The sequence below is a fragment of the Trichosurus vulpecula genome, chromosome 3 (assembly GCF_011100635.1).
Source record: "Trichosurus vulpecula isolate mTriVul1 chromosome 3, mTriVul1.pri, whole genome shotgun sequence".
In the NCBI taxonomy this organism is placed as follows: Eukaryota; Metazoa; Chordata; class Mammalia; order Diprotodontia; family Phalangeridae; genus Trichosurus; species Trichosurus vulpecula.
This window is the reverse complement of record NC_050575.1, coordinates 13,937,750-13,958,628: the sequence shown is the minus strand read 5'-3', so window position 1 is coordinate 13,958,628 and position 20,879 is coordinate 13,937,750. Positions and strand designations below refer to the sequence as shown.

Below are 20,879 nucleotides of genomic sequence, written 5' to 3'. Positions count from 1 at the left end.
TGAGCCCATGGAACTCACTGCCCCCATGACATGATTTCACTCAACATAGTCTTTCTAAGGAACCAATAAACCGGTGGGATGATATGGATGTAGATATGAATAGCTATCAGTTCTCACACTTTATTTTCTGAATAACGTGTCTGCTGAAGCACTTGCTGACAAAATTTTCATGTTCTGGTACAAACAGAATAATTTGTTTCTAAGGAGAAGGCCATACTTATGTCGAGTGTAGTGTTATTCATTTTCTTAAAAATATGAAGGATTTATACAATTGATAAGAGTTATATGTAAGTCTCAGGTGGACTAAATCCATTGTCATAGGAGATACTTTCCTCCATTTAAGGAAAAATCACAAAATTATGGGATTTTATAGTTTGAGTATTTTTGAATTTAAGTTCTTTAAATTTTCAGATGAAGAGATAAAGGCCCCCCAAAAATGATCTGGTTCATGAAAGTTACTGCAGATCGGAAAGGAGAACCAAGATCTTCTGAGCTCAAGGTTGATCTGTCCATTATGCTAGGCTTCCAAATGCACTTTTATACATATCCCTGTTCTACATTTTGATCACACACACTTTCATTGTTGAAATAATGAGCATGGAAAAAAAACAAATGCCCAGAATAAAGTTATCAGTTATGCATACTCTCGTCAGTGAAGTATTTGAGCTTATGAAGTAATTCTTCATTCTGAGTTAAGAGATCTACTTTGCTAGCCAATCAACTGAATGGTGAACTGGAAAGCATGTAAAAGAGCCATGAGTAGGGTTGTGAGCTGGAAGAGATCATACACATCATCTAATCCAATTTCCTTTATTTTAAAGATGAAGGAACTGAAGCTCGGAGAAAGGAAGCAATTTGTTTGAGATGACACAGGCAGTAACTGGCAGAGCCATGATTCCCAGGGTCCTGGCCACGGTATCATTTCTTTTTCATTCAGAAAGGAAAGACTGAAAACTTGCACAATCCCAGTGACGGTCCTGCTGCTGGAATCAAATTGCTCTCTGAGCATCTCTGTTTGGGTCTGGAAGTTTCCCTGGCAGCATAAATACAGTGCACACACAGATATAGAGCTATTCTCCTAACCACACAGCACACAAGATAGTAAGGTCAATCACAAGCTTTAAAATAAACCACATGTCCTAGCAGGTTCCATAGAGGAAGGCCTGGGTGAGGGCAGCACTGTGTGCTCATATCTCATTCAGGCACTTACTGTAGGATTTCAGATTCATCTTCTCAGGTAAGATGATATTAATGGTGTGTTCATCACCATTGCTGTACCTGAGAAGCAAGTTCTTTTTTTTACGAAGGAGACGGCTATACTTGGCATTGGAGAGCCACACCTCACACTTGTTGAAGAACACAATGCTGACAGTGCCCAGGACAACTAGGCACGTCAGAACCCCCAGGATGGTGAAGCAGATGGCCTGGCTTTCATTAAGCAGAGGTTTACTGTTCTTAGTCAGCTCCCTCATGGTGATCTTCAGCATTCTATGGTTGGGTTGATGGGTGGCAATCCTGCCCTGAGTCTCAGGAGGAAGTTGGTCAGGTAGCCCAGGACCCCTCTTGGTCTTGGCTCCTGGGTGGCCATGGTTACAAGTGGGCCCGGAGAATTCTGGTCGACAGAGGCATTCAAAGCCTCCTCTGGCATGAGGCACACAGGTACCCCCGTGCTCACAGGGGCCACTGGCACAGCGGTCCCCCACACGCCGGCTACAGGTCTTATCCATGAACCCCAGCGGGCAACGACAACGGAAGTCTCCACCGATGTCAGTGCACACGCCTCCGTTCTCACATGGATTCGGGGCACAGCTGTTCATGTCCAGTTCACAGAAATGGCCAGAGAACCCCTCCGGGCACAAGCAGGAGGTGTAGGAGGCGAGGCCATTGTCATCAATGCAAGCTCCTCCATTTTGGCAGGGAGAACTAGGGCACAAGGTGAACAGGTGAGACAGGAAGCTACAACATGTAAAGAAAAGTAAACCTGCAGCAGAATTGCTGGTATATTTTGATAACAATCTCATAGAAGGCTAGCATCATTCTTTTCAGGGCAGCTAGATGGCGTGGTGGATAGAGTGCCTGGCCTGAAGTCAGGAAGATCTGCGTTCAAATCTAATCCAAGCTTCTTACTAGCTGTTTGACCCTGGACAAGTCACTTAACCCTGTTTGCCTCAGTTTCCTCATTTGTAAAATGAGCTGGAGAAGGAAATAGCAAACCACTCCAGCTATCTTTACAAAAAAAATAATTGGGTCACAAAGAGTCTGAAATGATTTAGTAACAGTAACAAATGGTTCTTTTCATTTTTCAGAGACTCCTCTGTCACAGAATCATAGAATGTCAGAATTAGAAGGCATTCAGCCCTTTATAATTCCAATAATTCCCTCTGTAACAATTCCTCACAAGTAGCATTTTAGCCTTTTTGAAAACCTCCAGGAAAGGGGGAGCTCACTACCCACCAGAAGCAGGCCAGTTCTCTGTGTGTGTGAGAAAGTTGTCCTTATATCAAGCTTAAATCTGCCTCTCTGCAACATCTACCCATTATTCCTGGTTCTGTCCACTGAGGCCAAGCCAATAAATCTAATCCTCCTTTTTCATGAGAGCCCTTTAAATATTTGCAGACAACGTCTGCAATGTCTTCTCCATTCTAAGTATCTCCAATTCCTTCTATTATCATATGGCCTGGTCACATTTTCCTGAACAAACTCTGGCTTATTTGTGTCCTTTCTGAAAACGTGGTGCTCAAAAAGGGGCAGCTCAAGACAGAACAGAAGACAAGGGGTGCGTCATCTTCCTCATTCTGAATATTATACTTTTATTAATGCAACCTAAGAGCCATTAGTTTTTCTGACTGCCTGTTGAGAGAACACAAAGAAAATGTCCCCCCAGAGGCTTATAGGGCAGATATTGGGTGGAGGGGAGGAGAAGGGAATTTGACATGATTTATTTAGGGTTCTGTTTTAATGTTGACATCTTTTGTCTTTATATTACCTACATTTACCAATATATTCCTCAGCCCTTACTCTTCCAGAAAGCCATCACTTATAATAAAGAATAAAATAAGAAAAAGGAAAAACAGCCCAGCAAACTTTAACAATAGATCTAAAGACATCTGATGTCATATGCAGGGTTCCATACTCATAGTCAAGGGTATGCTAGTAAATGTTTAACAACCAGCTCTATTGAGGAAAAAAATTTAAGTTTGACTTGTATCATTACCATTTTCTCTCTCATTTTCTTAAATCTAGACAATCAATAAAACTATACGTCAAGTCATGATTTGTAGCATTTGCTGATTTCTGAGGTTTAAATGCTCACTTTGAAGATTTAACAATTGGCTTTCCAGAGCAGATTGAGATGGCTCTAACATACCCCTTCCATATTCCACTACTTCTGCAAAGAAGGAGGGAACTGAGGCAGGTAGTATTGCCTACATTTAACAGATGAAAGCAATGAGGCTCAGAGGGATAACCAACTTGTTCTAAGGTTGCCCAGAAAATGAGCAGCACAACTAGGACTAGAATCCAGGTCCCCCAGCTCTCAGTATTCCTTCTATGCCACTACACCATTGTGATGGGCATTGTTTTTTCTCTCTCCCCATTTTCTTACCATAATAAAAGATACAGTACATAACTGACCGCAGTAAACTTAGGCATGTGCCTGGGGCCTGAGAGAAACTGAATATGTTCAGCCTCTTCAGTGTTTAGCTACTTCTCTCTGAGGAAATGGAGTGGGGATATGCCTAGAGCATATCTGTGGTAGGCTTGAGCTTTTGTTGTTTGAGCTTTGGAAGATGGGTGGGCAGAACAGAACTTGGGCTCAGTGTGGGCAGTGATCACAGACACGAGTCATAAGGGACCTAAGAGAATATCCAACCATCATTTTATGGATGGCACAGGGATGGGGAATGGCTTGCCTAAGAACACACAAGGAGACAGTATCAGAGTCAGAATTCAAACCCAGAAACTCTGGCCACCAGACCTAAAGACTGGAATGATAATTGCAGCTCCAAATTCTGACAGTATGGCAGCATAAGCCAACCTCCTCCACAACCAGTCCTTTCTACTCTCTTGGATCTCTTGAGACGCCAAAAGAAAGACAAGAACAGTGGAATTCTGAGCAGCTGTACAATGAAACTGATTACAAAAGTGTGGCTGCCCCCCTCATTCTAGTAATGCGCTCTCTCTGTCTCTATCTCTCTCTGTGTCTCTCTGTGTCTCTGCGTCTCTCTTTCTCTGTGAGCGTGTGTGTCTGTGTCTCTCTCTGTGTCTCTTTCTGTCTCTGTCTCTCTATCTGTATGTCTCCGTCTGTGTGTGTGTGTGTCTGTGTCTCTTTCTGTCTCTCTGTCTCTCTTTGTCCTCTCTCTGTCTCTCTCTGTCTCTCTCTCTCCCCCACACTTCCTCCCCCCCATCTCTCTGTGTGTTTCCCTTTTTTCTTGTGATAGATAGGGCTGCAGAGAAGAATGACAAACAGCCAGCATTAGCCTGGCTTAGTTAGAATTTTATCACAGAAGCCAGCTGCTTTTAGACAAGACTGGTCCTCCCACAGTCCTGTCTGCCAAAGTCCCCTTGCCTTTCTTCAAATTCAAATTCAAAAGCCACCTGCCCAGGGTAGCCTCTCCTGATCCCTAATTATTTACCTCTCTCCCCAAATTCTTCATCGCGTTTTAGCTGCTACTCCGATGACCCTATCATATTATTCTAACTTTTAACATAAAAATTTCTGTACCTGTCATATGTCCTCAACCATTAAAATATAAGCTTCTTGAGGGTAGGGATTATGTCATAATCCTAACTTAACCGCAAGCTATAGTGGGGGAAGGAGTTGACCTGTATGGTACTTTAATCGTTGCAAGGCATTTTTATAAACATTTACGCATATTTAATACTTCTATTAACATTCTGAGCCAGGTAGCGTAGTGATCACTCTCCCTATTTTACAGACAACCTCACCGAGCTACAATTCCTTTAAGCGATTTTTCCATGGTTACCCATTTGGTGAGTGTCAGAATCAGGATCTGTACCCAAGTCCAACCAAACCCAACCCTCTTTCCACTGTTTTTAACAGAAAGCATACATTCATTGAAGTATAATAACCATCTATATTTTTACAACACCTTATGGTTACATCCCTGTGAGGTAATGTTGTATTATCCCCATTTTTCAGGTGAAGAAACTGACACAGTGCTAAAATTGACTTATCCACATTCACATAGTTAACAAATGTCAGGATCTGAGCTCAAGTCTTAACTATCACAGTCTGGTGCTTCTTCATCTATACCACATTGCTTTTTAATTACTCGTCTTTGTATCTTGAGGACTGAAGACAGCAAACTTCATTTTATTCAGTCATTTTCCGTCATGTCCAACTCTTTGCAGTCCTATTTGGGGTTTTCTTGGCAAAGATACTGGAGCGGTTTGCCATTTCCTTTTCCAGCTCATTTTACAGATCAGGAAACTGAGAAAAACATGGTAAAGAGCTTGGCTAAGATCATATATCTAGTAAATGTCCGACTTCAGATTTGAACCCAGGAAATCGAGTCTTCCTGACTTCAGGCCCAGCACTCTACGCGCTATGGTGCCATCTAGCCTCCTCTAGTAGATATTTAATAAATATGTGTTGGACTGAACCAATATATTATGGCCACAATTTACCAAGTGGTGGTGGTGGCGGTGGTAGTAGTGTTGGTATTGGTATGTGGGTGTGGTGGTAGGGATGGCGTTGGTTTTCATTTTTTGTTTTTGCCCAGATAAGTCACTTTGCTTCTCAATGCTCTAGGCAAATCTCAAAGGCTCTAAGGTGCAGAGAGTCCACAGTCCAGAACCTATCCCTTTGGGGGTGGGGAGAGAACTTGTCATTACCATGCACTAGTGAACACATCACTAGGGCTCTTGGGGAATTACAGGCCAAAAAAAAAAAGAATTTTAAAATGCTCTCTATGTGAATCCACGTGAGACTGGGTCTCTTTGGGGTGACTTATTAAAGAGAAGATCCAGTGAGAGAAATGTGCTGTTTTAAAATGAAGTTGTTTTCCCTAAGGGAGCCCACATAGCATTTAATATAACTGTTCTTAAAGGCATCCTGCCTTTGTTATCTATTTAGTCCTTCAGGCTCTGGGAAAGAAAGGAACTATGCACAAATAGGACAAGAGAATTGTTGCTATGTAGAAGATGAATAATTTCTGTGCATAAGAATAGTCCTCTCAAGGAATTTCAAGCATCTTAGGCTATATCTTGACAGACTAGTTCATACCGGTTAAAAGAGAAATATATATATGTGTATGCATGTACGTGCATGTATATTGTGTGAGTATACATATGTATATACATATATGTGCGTATATGTATATATTGTCTGTACACATATGTATATGCACATGTTTTTATATGTGTGTAAATGTATGTATATCTTTTTAAAGGTCCTTCTTTCTCCCTCTAGCTAAAATATAATCAAGCTGCCCCTCCCACTACTTCTAAGCATAGCTTTTACAAAATATACATTAATAATTAAAATAACTCACGTTTCTACGCCACTTAAAATCTTACAAAATACATTACAAAACAGCAACCAAGTAAGGAGATGAAACAACTATTCCCATCCCCAACTTACAGATAAGGAAATTGAGGACAAGGAAGGGGAAGTAGACACACAGCTAGCTCGTCAGTGATGGAGCCAGGATTGCTGTCTAAATTTGAACCGAGTGGATAGAATGTGCCTATTCCCCTCATTCACAGACTGTCATCTACCCAGCACAGAGGGGGAGGGGGGAAAGCAGGGATAGCTGGGAGACAACTGGAGATATAACAACTCACGTTTCTATAGTCAGTCAACTAGCATTTATGAAGTACCTACTATGTGTCAGGCTAAGTATCAGGGATAGAAAGAGTGTACACTGATTCATCATAATCATATTATTCTAACTTTTAGCATAGAAATTTCTGTACCTGTCCTATGTCCCCAACCATTAAAATATAAGCTTCCAGGATGATTACAAATCATTTGCCCTCGATTCCAGTCCAAATATCTTACTTGATGTTCCTTCTACAAATCAATCTATTTCTCACCTCCATGACGTTATATAGGCTTTTTCTTATGCCTGCGATGCTCTCTTTTCTCACCCCCTCCTCAGATCTAGTTCTCCATCTTTCAAGAGGCCTTTCATTTTTTCCCGTTGTCAGCACTGCTACCCCTGAAATCACTGTATATACATGTGAGTATATAACCAATTGCTAATATTTTGGCATGTATCCATCATTCACTTATCTGTGAACATGTTGCATCCTGTCAACAGGTTAAATTCTTGATAGTGGCACTACTGTCTCACTTTGGTCTTTGTATCTGACGCTCCTAGAACGGTGCCTTGCACAAAGCAAGTGATTAATAAATGCATGTTGATTGACTAACGTCCTACTTCCCAGAAGGTCCAGCCTTACTCTTCCCTTGTGCTTGCTTACTATTTAATGACAGAGTTATGGGGACCAGTCAAAGAGTAAAGGCTCTCTTTTCTCTGCTTTTCTGTACTGGTTGCAGAATGCTCCAGGGTGAGAGAGAAGCTGATGCCCTTCTCAGGACCACTGATCTTCTTACCTTCTATGCCCCTTGTGTTAATACCATCAGTCTATACAGAGCTCAACTTACTCATAAAATTATCCATCTATAAACAGAGGTGAGAATGGGAAATGGGCATCTTCCTAGGAATTAACATGTAAGGGCAAAGGACCACTTTCAAATATGACTTTTAATAGATGTACTTTAAATGCTATCTCTAGGGTTCAGGAATGAAGGTATGGGAAGATTTAAATTGCATCCGTGCTTCCATTTGGAAGACAGAGCTTGGAAGTCCAATTTTCTTTTTTATTTCATCCAATCTGTTTTTTCTTTCCTCATTTAAAAATAATTTGATTGATGCTTTTTGCTTTTACATCACCTTCATAGCCATATAGATTCCTCTCCATCCTCAATCAAATGAGCCTTCCCTTGTAACAGAAAAGAAAAAAAGAAACAATTCAGCAAAACTAACCAACTCATCGCCCAAGTCTGACAGTAAAGGCATTGTTCCAATCCCACAGTCTGCAGAGAAGACAACAAGGAGAAAGCACTTTTTGAACATAGCCTAGGACACATGAATGCCTTTTTCCTAGCCCTATCAAAAACACCATCAATGGGGAGCTCTTCCTTTCCCAAAATCCTCCTCTACACTGTACATTTCTGGGGTTTTGAGGGATTGCTTTCTCCTGCTTTTCTTCCTACCTATCTGACTGCTTCTTCTTAGTCTCCTTTGCTGGATCTTCATCTAGATCATACCCAGTAACTATGGATGTACCCTCAAATTCTGTTCTGGAACCCCCTTCCCTTTTCTCTGTAAACTCTCTCACTTGGTGATCTCATCAACTCCAGGCCACCTTTACTTTTGTTCTGCCACTGGACTTTGATGACTCAGGAAGAAAGAGTGAGGCTGGTGACTTTGTGTACCTCTGCTTCACTTAAATCCAATTCATATGCAAGTGAAGATTTAACCTGACATGTTACTGGTACTCTTTGAAAATGAAGGACGAACAACACATACAACAAACATGGTAACAACTGTAACTTATGTGTCTGTTCATGATGATGACTGAATATAATTAAAATTATTCTGTTTTAGTATAGTTATTCTATTAGTGACATACCATGGTACAGTGGAAAAAGAACTGGATTTGGTCTCAGGCGACCTGCTTCGTTCACTTGCAATCTCTGTAAAACCTTGGGCAATTCATTTAACTTTTCTTGCCTTCACCTTTAAAATGATGGGGTTGGACTACATGACCTCTAACGTCTCTTCGGTTCTTAAATCTTTTCAAAATTCCATTCTAAGTATACGCATTCAAAGTCATTCAAGTCACCAGAATTCTATTAGCCATCCATTTCATTATTAGGTAGCATTTTCAATGTCTTTCAGGCTCTTCAGCCTTTTCCTCTTTTGATATTAAATAACTCCTAACGTTTCAATCTTCTTTGATTTAATCTGGGTTCAGGAATGAAATAATTTCTTACAATTACCTTACAATGATCTACAATATTGTAGTGCAACCTGGAGCTGAGGAAATCACTGACAAAAAACAATATGAAGCCCTTGCCTAGAGCCAGTAAGATCTGATTCCAGTTCGGTTATGGTGTGGTACTGGCATCTAATAAAAGCATTCGTCGTTTGAGTTCATTTCACATACATTCAGAGTTTGCTCACTTTAGCTAGTCAGTTTAATTAGGCAACACCATCTGCCCGTAAGCATTTACCAGCAGATGGGGTGTTATCATTTCTGATTTGTTCTGATATATCCTGTCTACTTGAGGACACAAACCAAGAAAGAGTGTTACTCATCCCACTGTCATCCACATGAAGCTCATCACAACAATGATACTGACCAACACAGCTGATAAACTGTTGTTGTCGTTCAGTTGTTTTAGTCGTGTCTGACTCTTTGGGACCCCATCTGGAGTTTTCTGGGCAAAGATACAGGAGTGGTTTGCCATTTACTTCTCCAAATCATTTTATAGATGAGGAAACTGAGGCAAACAGAGGTTAAGACTTGCCCAGGGTCACACAGCTAGTAAGTATCTGAATCCAGATTTGAACTCAGGGAGATGAATCTTCCTCATTCCACGCCCAATATTCTATCCATTGCACCACCTAGATGACAAACTACAGGTGTGCACATACATCACATGCCAGTACTGCATCATAACAAAACTGGAAATTGACTTATCCCTCTTTTATATGCTATCATGCACCCACCCCCAGAATTTTCTTCTCCAAGTTAAATACCCTAGGTCCTTTGACCAACAATTATCTAGCATGATATTCAATCCCCTGACCTGACATGGGGAACCTGTGACCTTGAGGCCACATGTGGCCCTCTAGGTCTTCAAGTGCAGCCCTTTGACTGAATCCAAAATTCACAGAACAATTTGTCTGGATTCAGTCAAAGGGCCACACTTGAGGCCCTAGGGGGCTACATATGGCCTTGAAGCCGCAGGTCCCCCACTCCTCCCCTGCCCATCCTGTCATCTGTCCTCTGCATTCACTCAATTTGGTCAATGTCCTTCCTAAAACATGGCACCTGGAGCTGAGCACAATTTATCCCCTACAATTTATCCCTTTTAGTCTAGCACATTACCACCTAAAAGCTAAAGAATTTAAATAAACATCGCTAGTCTTAGCCCTTTCATGGCACTAACTAGTCTGACAAAACTATAGTCTACAAAACCCATTTCTTATATTTTAAGTGGCAGCTAAGGGTTGTTTAAATGTCTTCTCTTATTTCTTTACCTTTGCAATATTATGCAAATAACTGAGAAATATGCCTTGGTTCACTGGCCCTGATTTATTTGTATTCATACACATCAGAGTTTCAAAGCATCTCAAGAATATTAATATCAAATTACTTTGGGCTGTGCTGTAGCAAAGCGAGATGCACCTGGATTTTTGTTTGTTTATTTTAAGTAAATTGGACGTTGCTCAGCAGCACTGTGAATTGGAAATAACAGTAGACCTGGAGTCAGGATACCTGGATGCTAGCACCAACTTTCCACTAACTACCAATGTGACCTTTGACAATGAGGCCTCTCTGGGCCTCATTTGTTGTCTGTAAAATGGAGGGTTCACCTAGAAGATCTCACTCTAAAATGTGTCATTCTGTGATTATGAGGAAACTTCCATCTCAAAAATTCCACAGTCCCGACGTCCTCTATTAACACTCTATGTTCTATGATGCCAAGAATCTTTCTAGTTCTAAGAGTTTATGATCCATGATTCTAAGGCCCCTTCTTGCTATAACAGTCTATGTTGTAGTCTCTAGAGCTGGGGTTCTTAACCCTGTGCACCATGAACCTTTCTGGTACTTTGATAAAGCCAATAGATGCCTTCTCAGATTAATGATTTTAATGAATAAAATAAAGTAGGATTATAAAGAAAACCAGTTATATTGATAGATGTAATCTTTTCCCATCCAAACCCTTGGATCCCTTGAAATCCATACATGGAACTTGGGGATCTATAGATCCCAATTTAAGAACCACTGCTCTAAATCCCCTTCTGGCTCTGACATTATATATTTTGTGGTTCTAGCTCCCCTTCAGACTCTGACATTCTATGTTCTGTAGTGCTAAGGCCCCTTCTGGCTCTGACATTCTATTTTCTATGATCCTAAGATTGTTGTGATCCATAACATTCATATTCTAAGTTCTCTTCAAGCTCTGACATTCCAAAGTCCCTTTTGTCCTTATGTTCTATGTTATATGATAATTAACTCTCTTTAAGCTCTGACGTTCTAGAACTCTGTGACTCTAAATACCCTCTGACCTAGTCTATGCTACTGCAGAAAAGAAAAGAATACTTTGGGGTCCCCAAGGACAGAAATTTCCACCCCCTCAAAGGGTTTTTCTTTAACTGAAAAGATCTTTGTAAAATGAGAAATAAAAATTACATAGAAAATAAAGACAATGGTAAATTGCTGGAAGTGAAGATTTACCCATTAATAACACAAGGTCCTTCCTTAAAATGACAGTTTCTTCCTGAAGAGCCAGGGACACAAGAACAGCTAGAGCCACCTTCCTCAGAACCAATGCACGTCCCATTCTTGTGGCAGGGTTTGGCAGCACACAACTGGAGATCTAAAGGAATATATACAACACATTCATTATAATTCTCCCCCATCTAGCAAATTTCCCCACCCAGAAACTCTGCTCCACCATCTTGCTGTTCATTTATACTCATGTGGAATAGCTGGGCACTTATTATGGAGCTTCCCCCACTCCCAGTCATTCCTTTGTATCCTTGTCCAAGGCTTATCTAAAACAATGGCCTTCTGGTTTGTGTTGTACCAATCAAAGGAATTGGGCCCCAAACAAGGAGGCAGTGAGTCTGGGAGAACAGAAAGAGATCCACAAAGAACAGGGTTCAAGTGGAAGCCATTAGTCTTAAAGGAAAAACAGTAGAAGCTAGAACAGAAGAAGGGCTGGGGAGACCAAACTAAGTATAAACCAATATATCAGTTAACCATTCATAGTGGTCAGGATTTCTACCTGCAGAAAAGAAGGCTTGAAAATAGACATCCGAGTAAAGATTTTTTTTTGGATAACCAGATCGATAAAACTGTCCCACCTTCTACCCCAGCCAAAGTAGTCTATATACCATCTTCAAAATATATTCCATTATCCTGCATTCTAATGCGTGCTCAGATCATTCTACTAGTCTGGAAGGCCGTGCTCACTCTTCTTCCTCCCAATCTAAATTCTCTCTTCCTTTCTCGTTAGGATTCCTGATATAAGTAAGGGTTGGACTAGATGACTTATAAGGACCCAACCATCACTGAGATTTGGTGCTGCTCTGACCCAAGGTCCAGCTACCCCCTCCACGAAACCTTTGCTGCTAAATCCAGCTCACAATGATTTCCCCTTCTTCTGACTTTCTATAATCTATCCCATCCATTTGGTCTTCCCATGTGATACCTTATCTGATGCAGGTAGTCTTGAACTGGCAATTAACATTTCACTGCTATTTAGCTCTTATATTAATTTTCTCTCTCTCTCCACTGTAATGATCTTATATTTCCTTTTCCTCTTTAATTTCCTTGTATTTTCTCTTTCACTTTCCTGTATTTTCTCACAGTGTTTTTCTCATACACACACTCTAGATACTCTCTCTGCCTCATTGGTCCTTGAGTGCAAAAGACTCATTGGCTTTTCAAAACTTGACCAATGTACTTACCACAGTTACTCTACCCCTCTAAAACTCCAGGCCCACAACAACTTATGGAGCTACCTATGAACCAATGAAATCACAAATTTAGCCCAACCCTCCCACCCACACCCACACAAAAATACCATAAGGTAGCCTGGCATTCAGAAACATTCAATTAATAAATATTATAAATTATACATTTAGCCTTGTGGGATGGAAAGAGCCCTAGACTGGAAGACTTGTATTTGAATTCCGACTGTAACATTTATAATCTGTTATAACTATAGACAAGTCATTTTCCTTATCTGGGCCTCAGTTTCCTCCACTATTCAATAAAAGAGTTGAACTAGATAAACTCTAAGGTTTGACATTCTTCGAATGTATCACCTTGGTTCTGGTCCCAACTGTGCCATGAAATCACTGAGCAATCAGTGAAAGTCACTTACCGCTCTTCTCTGGGTCTCGTTTTCTTCATCTGTAAAGTGAGAAGACTAAACTAAATAAAATCTGGGTCCCTCTCAGCTCTACCATCATATGATTCATCAGATTCAAATGTATTATTTCTGATAAGTCTGAAAATGCTAGGAAAGGGGAAATAGATTTTGCCCAAGGCTAGAGCATGGCACAGAGCTGCAATTAAGAAATGGCTCATTGCCGGTGCTCATGGGAAGAATGGTGGTAAAAAAAAAAACTTGTCAGTAGGCGTGGTAAAGGAAGGAGTGTGGACTGAGCTGCCATAGCAGTCAGAATGATTGAACTGGTGCAGAGAAGTCAGTGTGAGTGATAGGGAGAGAAAACAGCTGAGTATGTGGAAGTCAATTTAACCATTCCCCAATAACAAAATGGTAAAAGACTATGCACAGTTTTCAAAAGAGGAACAGCAAACTACTGACAATCACACACATTACTCCAAATCACTAATAAGAGGAGAAACGCACAAGACAACACAAACAACAAAGAGGCAAAGATGACAAAAGATGGAAAGAATCACTTAGCAGTGCATGACACATAGTAGGGTCTTAATAAATGTTTATTTATTGAGAGTCAGTGTAGGAAGGAGGGGCTGCAGGGAGACAAGCACTAGTATACTATCGAGAGTGCTGAGGATTGGTTCAACTGTCCTGGAAAATAATTTGGAATACAGACTTTTTTTAGAAAAAGTAAATAAAATGACTAGACCCATTAACCCAGACATCCACACCCCCGAGAGGTCAAAGACAGAAAGAATGGTTCCATTTATGCTCACATATCCAAGGTAAAACTTTTTTGCGTGATATCAAAGAACTAGAAATAAAAATGGTGCCCATCAATTTGGGAATGACTAAACAACTGTGGGTACATGAATAAAGGAATATCACTGAACCATTAAGAAACAGTGAATATAAAGAACTCAGAAAGGCATGCCAAGATACAAACTGATGCAAACTGAAGTAAACACAATTAAGAAACAATATACATAATGACAACAATAGAAATGGAAAGCATGTTTGTGCACGCCAACACACACACACATACACACACACACACACACACACACACACACGAATGAATTCTATGTTATTATAATGACAGCAGCTACATGGCACAGTGGATAGGACGCCGGGCCTGGAGTCAGGAAGACTCCTCTTCCTAAGTTCAAATCTGGCCTCAGACACCTACTAGCTACATGACCCTGGGCAAGTCGCTTAACCCTGTTTGCCTCAATTTCCTCATTTGTAAAATGATCTGATCCGGAGAAGGAAATGGCAAAGCACTCCAATATCTCTGTCAAGAAAACCCCAAATAGTGTCATGAAGAGTCAGACACGACTAAAATGGCTCAACAATAACAATGCCAAGTATAACGAACAAGTGTGGCCCTGGAGGACAGTTGGGAAAATGAAGATCCCCCTTTTTCTGGAGGTCTGAATGTGGATGAACAATACTGCCCCACACTGTCAATATGGTTGATGTGTTAGCTCTGCTGAACTAATTTTTAATTTTCTCTCATTAATTAATCTTTCTTTTCTTAATCTTTGTCACAAGGAATCCCTCACCAGGTTGAGGGCAAAGACGGAAATACTGGAGAAAAAGTGCAACAACAAAGGTATCCATAGAAATAAGAAAATTCTTTTAGAAAATAAAGTCAATTCTTCATATCTGCAGGAGGGCTGGCAGCTTGTGAGTCCCAGCTATTTGTGTGGAGGTGTAAAGCAGAAGCGGTGACCCTACAAACTGGAGGGAAGGAGATGAGGGAGGGAGAGAGGGAGACAGAGACTGAGACAGAGATAGAGACAGAGACAGAGAGAGACAGTAACAGAGATAGAGAGACAGAGACAGAAACAGAGATAGAGAGACAGAGACAGAAACAGAAATAGAGAGACAGAGACAGAGAGACAGAGACAGAGAAAGACAGAGAGAGAGAGAGAGAGAGAGAGAGAGAGAGAGAGAGAGAGAGAGAAACAGAGAGACAGAGACAGAGATGTCTAGTTTAAGACAAGGAATCATTTGAGTCAGAAGAGGAGACTCCATGTCGGTTAAGCTGAGGATGTGCGACAGTGTGAATAGGAACACTATAAGTGCATATGAAGGTCCCTGAAAGATATTCATTCAACTAGCATTTCTTAAGCATAACAACAGAGAACTTGCATCTCTTTTAAATTCAGTCAGGGGAGACAGGGCAGAGACAACACCTATCAAGAAAGGTCAATACAAAATATATCACATTACAGAGTAACACTGACAGGAGAGGTGAGACATTAACAACCGAGGAACAAGGATATGGGAAACAATCCTCTCAGTGTGACCAGTTTTGCCTGCAGGTTTTATTTGTCTTTTCAAGTCCTGCTGGCAAAGGGAAAGCTATAGTTTACCAGGCAGTCTACTTCCACACTTCCACGATTGCATCTCCCCACAAGCATCTATTTCTCAAAAAGGAAGCAAAATGATCAATAAAGGCACAGTTGAATGGCAGGTTGAGTAATTGCATGCTCAACACAAGAAAATATAATGACTATTTATCCATCTCTCTGTGGGAATCAGCCTTCCAGGCTCCAGTATCCAGGTCCTGTTTATGGTCAGTTAATCCTGTTGCTCTGTGTTGTCTAGCTGGGATTACCCCCTGTGGAAATGAAACAGATGAGCATCAAATCGGCTATAGGGTGAACATACAGCAGGGAGGGGACAGGGAGAAGCTCACTCACCCAACAACCAAAGGCTGGTTCTAAAAGTTGTAGTGGTTGAAATTGTACTGATAGAGGATCTTGAGATAATGTGTGCATCTTCAGAGGGTCCTTGAAATAATTTGCTGCCTTCTGTTCCCTACATTCCCCAATTTTTAACCCAAACTAACCCCCTGGAGCAATTTCATAGTATAGAAATTGTCTTATCTTGCTGGCCTCTGAGTTCCTGAAACAATGGCTCCAGAAATTCTTCTTGTAGGAGATAGATAGATAGGTAAGTAGGTAGACAGACAGACAAACAAACAGACAGACAGGACAGACAGACAGATAGATAGATAGATAGATAGATAGATAGATAGATAGATAGATAGACAGATGTATAAATAAATAAACAAACAAATGTGCCTCCCAGAGAGCTGACGTAACCCAATCTGAGGTCAGCCTCCTAAAACCCAGTAAACTTTCAGTTTAGGCTACTGAACTTTTGACCACCTTCCCTTTCTCCATCATGCCATATCTCTGTTTAAATGTTAAACACATGGGCAGCTAGGCAGTACAGTGGCTGGAATGCCAAGCCTGGAGTCAGGAAGACTTATCATCCTGAGTTCAATCTGGCCTCAGACACTTACTAGCTGTGTGTCTCTGGGTAAGTCACTTAATCCTGTTTGCCTCAGTTTCTCATCTGTAAAATGAGGAAATGGCAAGCCATTCCAATATCTCTGCCAAGAAAACCCCACATTGGATCAAAGAGTTGGAAACAACTGAAAGGACTGAACAACAAAACTGTTTCAGGAATAATTCAATCAGCAAGACACTCCCTCCACATGAGCAGATTGAAGTCTAATCATACCTTCTCATCCTGCGCAATTTTTATCCTCGTCTTCTGATAAATCCATTGAATAGGACTTACTCATAATGCCAAACACCTCCATTTCTTTTATTTGTTCCGTTTTGTTGTGTTTTCCGAATTTCATTCATAGCACTGCCCCTGCTGTCCCTGATTCTCAGTAGATCTCTTTTTAAGGTCATTTGTACACCTGATGATGCCTTTTGTGCTACTCTGTACCCTGGACTCATGCTGCTGATGCATTATAGCCTTTCTTATATTCACGGAAAACGGAGTCACCGTTGTATTTTGCAGCCCCAGGACCTAGCAGGTTGCCTGGTCTATAATAGACAATTAAACAAATGTCTGTTGATTAAGTGATTGACTGTTTGAAGGGACTAAAGATATTATGCCTGTAGAAGAGAAAAGAAGATGGGAGAGGGGACTGATTTTTGCATTTATTTGAAGGGCCATCATGAGAATGAGGAATTTGACATTCTGCTTGGCTCTGGAGCAATGAGGAGAAGCTGCTGAGAGGCTGATTAGGGTTCAAAGTAAGGAATGATTTTGTAACAACCAGGGCTTTCTGAAAATGGAAGGATCTATTTCTTTTGCTACTGAGTTTCCCATCATTGGAGGTCTTTGAGCAGAGGTGGGATGACCACTTGCTGAGTGTAATGTAAAGGAGGTTCTTGCTCATAGACAGGTCGAAATAAATTGCCTCCAAGTTCCCTTCCAACTGTGAGGTTCTACAATCCTGCATAATATGATTTATAGCCATATAACAACCTTGTGGAGCATGACCTCTAATCCTCTTAACATGCAAATTGCTACCCAGAAGACAGATCTACTGTAGGCTTTAAAACACCTTACCTGAAATGCAGCTCTCTGAACTGAACACTATTTCACATGTGGTCTTGGCTGTGTCACCATCTGGATAACAGGTGTTCCCCCTTCAATGTTTTCCATTGTGGATGTCTAGGCCAATCTCTTTTAATAGTATTAGTTAATATATATTATTCTTATCTCAACTGAGCCCTCAGTGTAGCAAGGAAATTGCTTTATGATTCCCTAATTGACCCTCCAACACAGTCATTAAAGCTGCCGTTCCGAACCTCTTCTTTTCTCAAGACTCCCATGCCATTCCTCCCCTCATCTCAACAGAGGACCTCTCCTCACAAATAGAGACCATCCAAATAAGCTCCCTTTTCTCCCCTATTCTGTTTCAAACCCCTTTGGGATATCCCAGTCTCTTTTCCTTTATCCCTGGCTCTGATGAATAGATGGCCCTTCTCCTAACCAAGGCCAATTCTTCTACATATACCCTTGATCCTATTCCTTCCAGTTTCCTCCAGAAGATTGCTCCCATAATAATCCTTTCTCTCTCTCTAATCTTCCATCATTTCCCATCCACAGACTCTTTCCCTGCTGCCTAGAAACGTGTCCAGGGTCTTCTATAAATAATAAGTTTTTAAGGCCATAAAATCTCTTCGCACTATTGTCTATGTCTCATTTCACAGCCAAACTCTGGGAAAAGCTTCTTACATTCATTTCGTACCCCCACCCCACTTTCTCTCTTCTCACTCATTTTCTCAGACCCTTGAAATCTGGCTTCTAATTTCATCACTCTTTCCAAAGTTACCAATGATCTCCTTGCCAAATCTGGTGGCCTATTTTCAATTCTCATCCTTCTTGATCTCTTTGCAGCATTTGACCATCCTCTTTTTTACATTTTTGACACCGTTCCCTTTTGATTTGCCTCCAAAATTTCTAACTACTGCTATATCTTCTATCTATTTTTGTTCTTTGGATTTTTTTAGTTATACTATTCTATCTTCTTTTGCTTCCTGTGTATCTAACTATTCTTTCTAAGTCTTCTCTGCTGGATCAGCAACTATATCCCACCTTGTAACTGTGAGTTCTTCTCTCTTCTCTTTCTAATTTTCTTAGTGACCTTATCAAATCTCCATTAGTTTGATGAATAATTTATAATTTAATTTAATTAATAATCATTTCAAATTTTCCAGAGTGATATTCCTAACTCTAGATCTGATCTGTGACCCTCCAACTCAAGAAACTCCGATGGTCCTCTCTTTGTTCTATCAATACAAAAATCTTCTGGCATTTAGTGGCTTTCACAACTAGGCTCCAACCTAGCTATTCTCAAGCTTATTATAATACATCATTCCCCTTCTTTAAGTCTATGGCCCAGCCACACTGGCCTTCCTTATACACGACTTTCTACCTCCTTTCTCCATGCCTCTGTATTGGATGTTCCCCATGACTGGAATGAACTCTCTCCTCATCTCTACCTCTTTGAATTCCTAATTTCCTTTAAAGTTCAGCTGACACACCACATAAGACCTTTCCTGGTCTTCCCAGCTGCAAATCCCTGCCTTCCCAAATAACCTTGTAACTATTTTGTCTATTCTTTTAAGTATACATAGGGCAGAGACTTTTATTTGTATGTTTGAATTCCTTATAATTAACATGGTGTCTACCACACTGTAGGCAAATTATAAATTTAATTTATATATTAACTTTTAATTATTTAATTGAAAATTACAACTTTATTACTTATTTTAATTAATGATTTAATATGTTTGATATAATGATAGCTATAGATTGATTCAGACTCAAGAAGTTACCATGAAAGTTTCCACGACAATGTAGAAGGTATTCTCCTGTTAAGTGCCCCAGGGATTGGTGTTTGGCCCTTTAATATTTTTCTCAATGACTTGGACAAAGCCATAGATGAAACATCAGATTTAATGATGACATAGCTTACATGCTAGATAATAGTATCCAAAAAGATGTCAACAGGATAGAAAAATGGGTTCCATCTAATATGATGAAATTTAGCATGGAAAAATGTAGTCCTGCATTTGGGTTCAAGAAATCAACTTCCTAAATACAAAATGGGGCAGGCATGGCTAAATAGCAGTTCATCTAAAAAAAGATTTAGGAAGTTTAGTGGATTGCAAATTCAATATGAGTCAACAGTGTGCTATGGCCAGCAAAAAAAGAAAAAAAAAACTCATGCAGGCTTGCACTGGGGCAGGTAGTGCAGTGGATAGGGCATCAGACCTAGAGTCAAGAAGACTCATCTTCCTGAGTTCAAATCTGGCCTCAGACACTTACTAGCTGACCCTGAGCAAGTCACTTAACCCTGTTGTCCTCAGTTTCCTCATTTGTAAAATGATCTGGAGAAGGAAATGGCAAACCACTCCAAGATCTTTGCTTAGAAAACCCCAAATTGAGTCACAAGGAGTTGAACAAGACTGAAAACAACCAAACAATAACAACAATAACCTTGTACTGAATTAAAAGAGGTATACCTTCTAGAAATAGAGATAACAGTCCCACTCTACTTGGCTTGGTCAAACCCCATTTGCAGTATTGTCTTTGGTCCTGGGGACCACATTTTTGAAAGGGCATTGATAAGCTAGAGAGTACCTCCAAGAGGACCATCAGGATGACAAGGGGCCATATACCATATGAAAATCAGTTGAAGGAACTGTGGGTGTTTAGCCTGGATAGGAAGTGACTCAAGAAGGCCAGGATCACTGTATTCATGCTTTTAAAAGGCCATCACATGGAAGAGGGATTAAACTTGTTCTATTGTCTGAAGGTGATAAAAATAGAAGCAACAGGTAGCAGTTTCAAAAAAAACTAAATATTAGGCGTCATTGTTCAAAAAACTTTCTAACAAGTAAAGATATTAAAAAGTACAATAGTCTGCCTGAAAAGGTAGTAGGTTCTTCCTCATGTAATATGAATTTTTCTAGTATGGATAGCATTATTATGAATTTCCCTGGAGATTTATGAAAGTCTTAAAGCAAAGGTTGAATGACTAGTTGTGTATGTTGTCAAAAAACCTTTTTGATCATAGTTTGGACTAGATAGTCAATCAATAAATCATTCAACAAGCATTTCTGCCCCTATTCCATGGCAGGCATTGTGCTAGGCATTGGATAGGACCCAAGATACATTACAACTCAAAAATTCTGTGATTTCTTAATTCTGAAACATGCTATGGGACCACCTTTTGCAGAAAAAAAAAAAATGTCTTCTAATGAGATCCTTAAAACATTAGTAATTAGTTCCCCTATATGGAATCCAAGTGAGACCTTTGTAAATTTTACCTTATACAGAATAGTCATATTTTATTAAGTCCCTG

At 40.3% G+C, this 20,879-nt stretch overlaps 1 protein-coding gene across 1 annotated transcript in view; it reads right to left on the bottom strand.

The window, feature by feature from the left end:
- Positions 1–793: 793 nt before the first annotated feature.
- DLK1 (delta like non-canonical Notch ligand 1) overlaps positions 794–20,879 on the bottom strand; it is a 32,133-nt gene continuing 12,047 nt past the window's right edge. Inside the window, exons 4-5 of the mRNA XM_036748339.1 lie at positions 11,503–11,644; positions 794–1,923 (exon numbers count right to left, since the gene is read on the bottom strand). Coding sequence (XP_036604234.1) covers positions 1,188–1,923; positions 11,503–11,644 — 878 coding nt within the window. The 3' untranslated portion in view covers positions 794–1,187. The remainder of the gene's footprint in view (positions 1,924–11,502; positions 11,645–20,879) is intronic.